This window comes from Bubalus bubalis, chromosome 12 (assembly GCF_019923935.1).
Source record: "Bubalus bubalis isolate 160015118507 breed Murrah chromosome 12, NDDB_SH_1, whole genome shotgun sequence".
Classification (NCBI taxonomy): Eukaryota; Metazoa; Chordata; class Mammalia; order Artiodactyla; family Bovidae; genus Bubalus; species Bubalus bubalis.
In genome coordinates, this window is record NC_059168.1 from 25,802,108 (window position 1) to 25,809,785 (window position 7,678).

At 42.5% G+C, this 7,678-nt stretch overlaps 1 protein-coding gene across 4 annotated transcripts in view; it reads right to left on the reverse strand.

The window, feature by feature from the left end:
* ABCG5 (ATP binding cassette subfamily G member 5) overlaps positions 1-7,678 on the reverse strand; it is a 43,058-nt gene that overhangs the window by 23,570 nt on the left and 11,810 nt on the right. For 3 of the 4 annotated variants that reach the window (XM_044925866.1, XM_006056805.3, XM_025260944.2), the window contains exon 2: positions 6,906-7,027. The exons of the other annotated variant lie outside the window; for it this stretch is intronic. In XM_044925866.1, coding sequence (XP_044781801.1) covers positions 6,906-7,027 — 122 coding nt within the window. The remainder of the gene's footprint in view (positions 1-6,905; positions 7,028-7,678) is intronic. 4 annotated transcript variants of the gene reach the window in all.

Genomic DNA, 7,678 nt, shown 5'->3' on the forward strand with positions numbered 1-7,678 from the left:
CAGGACTGAGAGAAGGGCAGAAAGGGAGTTATTCTTTAATGGGAATATAGGTTCCATTTCACAAGATGCAAAGTTGTGGGGATAGATGTCAGTGACGTTTGCACAACTATGTGAATGCATTTAATACCACTGAACTGTATACTTAAAAATGGTTAACATGGTACACAAAAAAATCCTCAAAATGGCTTAACAACTTATATGTGAGATATGACACCATAAAATTCCTAGAAGAGAATATGGGCAAAACATTCCCTAACATAGATTATAATAATGTTTTCTTAGGTCAGTTTCCCAAGGCAAAAGAAAAGCAAAAAGAAACAAATAAACCTAATCAAACTTATAAGCTTTTTCATGGCAAAGGAAACCATAAACAAAATGGAAAGACAATCTATTGACTAGGAGAAAATATTTGCAAACGTGTGACCAACCAGGGCTTAATTTCCAAAATATACAAACAGCTCATACAGCTCAATAAAAAAAAAAAAATTAAAAAACGGGTGGAAGACCTAAATAAACATTTCTCCAAAGAAAACATACGGATGGCCAACAGGCACATGAAAAGATGCTCAGCATAACTCATATCTAAAGAAATGCAACTCACAGCTACAATGAGATATCACCTCACACCAGTCAGAATGGCCACCATGAGAAAGTCTATGCAATAAATGACGATCGAGGGCGTGTGGCACAAAGGGAACCATCCTACAATGTTGGTGGGAATGCAAATTGCTACAGCTACAACAGAAAACAGTTATGGAAGCTCATTTAAAAACTAATAACAGCTATCACATAATCCAGCAATCCCACCCTTGGGCATATGTCCAGAAAAGAGGAAAACTCTAGTTCAGTAATATATACATATCTCAGTGTTCATAGCGCACTATTTATAATAACAAAGACATGGAAGCAACCTATGTGTCCACAGACAGATGAATGGATAAAATGAGGTATGTATAGATATTGATATATGTTTACATATATCTATGTATACACACACACAGGAATATTACCCAGCCATAAAAAAGAATGAAATAATGCCATCTGCAGCAATAGGAACTGAGAGATTATCATATTAATTAAACCAGAATTAAATACAGAATTAAGTCAGACAGAGAAAGACAAATATCATGTGATACCACTAATATGTGGAATCTTGAAAAATGACACAAATGAACTTATTTACAAAATAGATAACAAACTCACAGACATAGAAAATTAAACTTATGGTTACCAAAGGGGAAATGGGGGTAAGGGAGGGATACATTTAGGATCTGGAATTAAACATACACTCTACTTATATAAAATATATAAATAACAAGAATGTACTGTATGGCACAAGAAACTATACTCAGTATCTTATAATAGCCTACAATGAAAAAGAATCTGAAAAAGAATATATATATAATTGAATCTCCTTGCTTCACACTTGAAACTAACACAACATTGTCAATTGTACTTCAATAAAAAATTTACAAATAAAATGGTTAAAATGGCAAAGTTTATATTATGCATATTTTACCACAATAAAGAAAAGGAAAAAAAAATAAAGGTTAATGCCCTACAGGGCAATAAAACCATGACCTTCGGGATTATCTCTTCTAGAAGGACAAAAGTCATCTGTAACTAGACTTCTGCAAAGGAGCATGCAGCCTAGAGTCTAAGAATTACATGATAGATAATAATGAGTTCAATAAAATTTCCTTCCCCCAGAGAGTGGCTGACTATAGGCAGGCTTGCATTAGACCATTCTCTAGTGAGACTGGGAACACCTAAGTCATCTTCTGCCTCACTAGTAAAGATTTGATAAAAATACCGCTTTAGATAAGACACCAATGAAATCATGTTATGAAACACTAAAAGTAATTCATAGAATTAATTCATTTGCTTAATCATTTATTCAGCAAATACTTATTAAGCACCTACTATGTGGCAAGCCCTGTCCGAGATATTGAGGATCCATCAGGGAAAAAAAAAGACCAAGCTCCCATCCTCATGGAACTTGAAGTCTACCAAGAATTCATGTTCAGTACAAAAGGATGGACAGTCATAAAACCATGGTAAGCAATCATCAGAAACCAGCCCATGAGCCCCTGGAACAGGGGGCCCCACCCTGTTCTGCTGAGATGTGTATGAAGCATGATACATACATGTGTATGTGGCCTGTGCAACACACTTCCAAGAAGCGGGTTCAATCCTTGTTGTGCTACATGCCACCCCTTTTATCCTACACAGAGACGGCAGCAAGTGACACAATATTATGGGAATAACTCAGCTTTTCTCTTTAAAGAAGTATAATTATCAAAAGGAAAATTAGGATGACCCTGGGTGTTATGGTACATGCACACAATTAGAAATGGTTAAAAATTGAAAAAAGAAAATGAAAGGAGGGACTTTCCTAGTGGTTCAGTAGTTAGGACTCTGCATTTTTCAATGCTGAGGGCACGGGTTCATTCCCTCATGGGGAACTAAGATCCCATGAGCTACGTGGCATGGGCCAGGAAAAAACGAAATGAAAGGAAATCTCAGGAAAGTGTAACCCTTCTCATCAATGAATTCCTTTTCACCTCATCTTCACAGCACTACTGCTACCATCCAGTTGTTCTCCCCACCCCCTGACTGTAGCAGGAGAGTGGCTGTGGATGTAACCCCCCGAGTTGAAAGAGGCTGATCACGCTTAACTTCTATCACAGAATTACACTGCCCACCTCTATCGAAAAGAGCAATGCCAAGTGGAGAGTAGCTGAAAGTGTCAACAATTTGCAAGCAAGAACCCAATCAAAACAGGGTCCTGGGAAGCAAATTTGTAAGAATCTTTCAACCTTAAAATGTGCAGTGTAGTGGACCCTGTGATGTGCCACATGGATGCTCTCTTCAGGGCCAACGCACCCTTTCCCCCACAGCTGTGCATACTCAGCTGTGACCCTCACAGAGCGTTGCCCCAGCCCTAAAGGGCTGCACCCTCCCCCGCAATGACTGGCTGATGCAGGCAAAGAGGAGGGGAAGAAGAAGGTAGAGAACAGGCATGCAAATAGCCTCAGTGGAATCTGTAATATTTAGGGTGTTCTTTTTTTCCAAAAAAAAAAAAAAAGGATCTGAAGTAAATATGGTATAAAGTTAAGATTTCATAAAGCTAGATGTTAAGACAGGAATATTATTAACTATCTTGTCTGTGTGTTTAAGTGAAGTGAGTGAAAGTCGCTCAGTCATGTCCAACTCTTTGCAACCCCATGGAATAATCTATAGAATTCTCCAGGCCAGAATACTGCAGTGGGTAGCCTTTCCCCTCTCCAGGGGATCTCCCCAATCTGTGTGTTTAAAATACATCATAATTTTTAAAAGACCAGTACACAGAGGGGGTGAACGGCGTCCTTGTGCTTATTCAATTCCTATTCCCATCTCCAGGAAGGGAAACTGGGTTTACTGAGCACCTCTACATGCCGAGCACTATGTTAGGTGCTTTTCTCTGAAACAGGAATTAACTTACATGTTCAGCAGGATGTCATTTTTTCAAGGATCTTTCAAAAGATTCTTTAAACCTTTAGATGGTTCTCTGAAGACCTATAAGACCTTCTAGAACACACACCAAAAAAGATGTCCTTTTCATCATAGAGGATTGGAATGCAAAATTAGAAAGTCAGGAGATAACTGGAGTAAGAGGCAAGTTTGGCCTTGGAGTACAAAATGAAGCAGGGCAAAGGCTAACAGAGTTTTGCAAAGAGAATGAAATGATCATACCAAACACCCCCTTCCAACAACACAAAAGATGACTCTACACGTGGACACCACCAGATGGTCAATACTGAAATTAGATTGATTATATTCTTTTTTTGTAGCCAAAGATGGAGAAGCTCCTTGCAGTCAGCAAAAATAAGACCAGGAGCTGATTGTGGCTGAGATCATGGGTTCCTAATTGCAAAATTCAGGCTTAAAGAAAGTAGGGAGAAACACTAGACCATTAAGGTATGACTAAAATCAAATCCCTTATGATCATACAGTGGAGGTATGATTCAAGGGATTAGATCTGGTAGACAGAGTGCCTGATGAACTACGGACAGAGATTCATAACATTGTACAGGAGTTGGTGACCAAAACCACCCCCAAGAAAAAGAAATGCAAGAAGGCAAAGTGGTTGTCTGAGGAGGCCTTACAAAGAGCTAAAAAAGAAGAGAAGGGAAAGGCAAAGGAGAAAGGGAAAGATATACCCAAGTGAATGCAGAGTTCCAGAGAATAGCAAGGAGAGATAAAAAGCCTTCTTAAGTGAACAATGCAAAGAAATAGAGGAAAACCATAGACTAGGAAAGACTAGAGATCTCTTCAAGAAAACTGGAGATACCAAGGGAACATTTCATGCAAAGATGGGCACAATAAAGGACAGAAATGGCAAGGACCTAACAGAAGCAGAAGAGATTAAGAAGGGGTTGCAAGAATACACAGAAGAACTATAAAAAGGTCTTTATGACACAGATAACCACTATGGTGTGGTCACTTACCTAGAGCCAAACATCCTTAAATGTGAAGTCAAATGGGCCTTAGGAAGCAATACTACAAACAAAGCTAGTGGAGGTGATGGAATTCCAGCTGAGTTATTTCAAATTCTAAAAGATGATGCTGTTAAAGTGCTGCACAACAAATTTGGAAAACTCAGCACTAGCCATAGGACTAGAAAAGGTTCGTTTTCATTCTAATCCCAAAGAAAGGCAATGCCAAAGAATGTTCAAACTACTGCAAAATTGCATTCATTTCACATTCTAGCAAGGTAATGCTCGAGAGCCTACAAGCTAGGCTTTTGCAGTACGTGAACTGAGAACTTTCAGATGTACAAGCTGGGTTTAGAAAAGTAAGAGGAACTAGAGATACAATTGCCAACATTTGTTGGGTCATACAAAAAGCAAGGGAATTCCAAAAAACATCTATTTCTGCTTCATTGACTATGCTAAAGCCTTTGACTATGTGGATCACAACAAACTATGGAAAATTCTGAAAGAGATGGGAATACCAGACCACCTTTCCTGCCTCCTGAGAAAATGTATGCAGGTCAAGAGGCAACAGTTAGAACCTTACATGGAAGAACTGGGCAATTAAAAATTGAGAAAGGAGTATATTGTCACCCTGCTTATTTAACTTACATGAGAGTATATCATGCAAAATGCCAGGCTGGATAACTCACAAGCTGGAATAAAGATTTCTGGGGGGGGGGGGTGGGGGGAAAGATTTCTGGGAGACATGTCAACAACTTCAGATATGCAAATGAGACCGCTCTAATGGCAGAAAGTGAAGAGAAACTAAAGAGCCTCTTGAGGAGGGTGAAAGAGAAGAGTGAGAAATCTGGCTTAAAACTCAACTTTCAAAAAACTGAGATCATGGTATCTGGTCCCATCACTTCATGGCAAATAGATGGGGAAAATGGAAACAGTGAAAGACTTTATTTTCTTGGGCTCCAAAATCACTGCAGAGTACAGCCATGCAATTAAAAGACACTTGCTCCTTGGAAGAAAAGTTATGACAAACCTAGACAGCATATTAAAAAGCAGAGACATCACTTTGCTGGCACAGGTCAAAGCTATGGTTTTTCCAGTAGTCGTGTATGTATGTGAGAGTTGGACCATAAAGAAGACTGTCAGTTCAGTCAGTTCAGTCACTCAGTTGTGTCCGACTCTTTGCGACCCCATGAATCGCAGCATGCCAGGCCTCCCTGTCCATCACCAACTCTTGGAGTTCACTCAGACTCACGTCCATCGAGTCAGTGATGCCATCCAGCCATCTCATCCTCTGTTGTCCCCTTCTCCTCCTGTCCCCAATCCCTCCCAGTATCAGAGTCTTTTCCAATGAGTCAACTCTTCGCATGAGGTGGCCAAAGTACTGGAGTTTCAGCTTTACCATCATTCCTTCCAAAGAAATCCCAGAGCTGATCTCCTTCAGAATGGACTGGTTGGATCTCCCTGCAGTCCAAGGGACTCTCAAGAGTCTTCTCCAACACCACAGTTCCAAAGCATCAATTCTTTGGCGCTCAGCTTTTTCACAGTCCAACTCTCACATCCATACATGACCACTGGAAAAACCATAGCCTTGAAGAATTGATGCTTTTGAACTGTGGTGTTGGAGACGACTCTTGAGGGTCCCTTGGACAGCAAGAACAAACCAGTCTATCCTAAAGGAGATCAACCCTGAATATCCACTGGAAGGACTGAAGCTGAAGCTCCAATCCTTTGGTCACCTGATGCAAAGAGCCTACTCATTGAAAAAGACCCTACTCATTGGAAAAGACCTTGGTGCTAGGAAAGACTGAGGACAGGAGGAAAAGGGGGTGATAGTAGATGAGACTGGAGAAGGCAACGGCACCCCACTCCAGTACTTTTGCCTAGAAAATCCCATGGACAGAGGAGCCTGGTAGGCTGCAGTCCATGGGTTCGCTAGAGTTGGACACGACTGAGCGACTTCACTTTCACTTTTCACTTTCATGCATTGGAGAAGGAAATGGCAACCCACTCCAGTGTTCTTGCCTGGAGAATCCCAGGGATGGGGGAGCCTGGTGGGCTGCCTCTCTGGGGTCGCACAGAGTCAGACACGACTGAAGCAACTTAGCAGCAGCAGTGGATGAGATGGTTGGGTGGCATCACTGACTCAATGAACATGAGTGTGAGCAAACTCCAGGAGATAATGAAGGAAAGGGCAACTTGGAGTGCTGCAGTCCGTGGGATCACAAAGAGCCGGACATGACTTAGCAACTAAACAACAACAACCAGATTCTATTCATAGTCAGACATGCCATCAGATTTCATTCTAATGTCAGACTTCTGGCCGTCCTGCTACAACTTAAACCCGTCTCCTTAGTGTGGTGTTCAAAACAAGCCAAAGCCTCATCTGAGTCCTCATGGAAAATGTAGGGAACTCCCTCCTCAGCTTACCTGAGCTCCCTAAGATGCACATGATCTGCCCACTCTCGACGTACAAAGAGACATCTTTGAGGATCTGCCTGGTCCACTTCTGTCGGCGAGATGCGATGTCCCACCAGGGCCCCACATGGTGGCTTTAAAGGAAACCACACAGGGGAAAGGCAGCATAGAGGATTCCAGACCCTTGTCCCCCAGCACCAGCCCCAGATCTGCCCAGCCCTAGTTCTCTCTGCACAGGCTCCTAAGTGTGGCTTAGCCTCAGTGTCCTCTACAGAACCTGGCAGGTAGTGACAGAAGATCACCTCTGTGAAGACTTTTCTGGCAGCTGCTCTGAATGCCAGCTCTCTTTGACTGGATGACAGATGGCAAACAGGACACTGTTTATTCCTTCAATTGACCCTGCGTTCCTTCACCCGGTTTCATTACACCTCGTATTCCCAGTAGCCCCATTCCCAAGCCCTCACCATCTGAATAGGGCAGGTTATAGACCAGGGAGACACGAGGGGAAGGGGCAAGGGGCAAAATGCAGGGGCAGGAGGCAGAGCACAGCTTCCAGTCTTAGCTTCCAGTCCCGCTGTGGGACTGGAGGAGGAGGGGCCGTTCACACTGGCTCCTAAGTTCCCTCCGGCAGCCCTTCCCCTCTACTCTCTCCACCTCCACCCACTGAAGAGGAAGCCCCAGCCTCCGTGCTTGCCTCCCATGAGTGAGGAAAGCCAGCAGAGGGCAGAGGCCCACTCCCCTCAGGCCACAGCTGCCCCTGACCACAGCTCCAAGCTCCGGGCAGA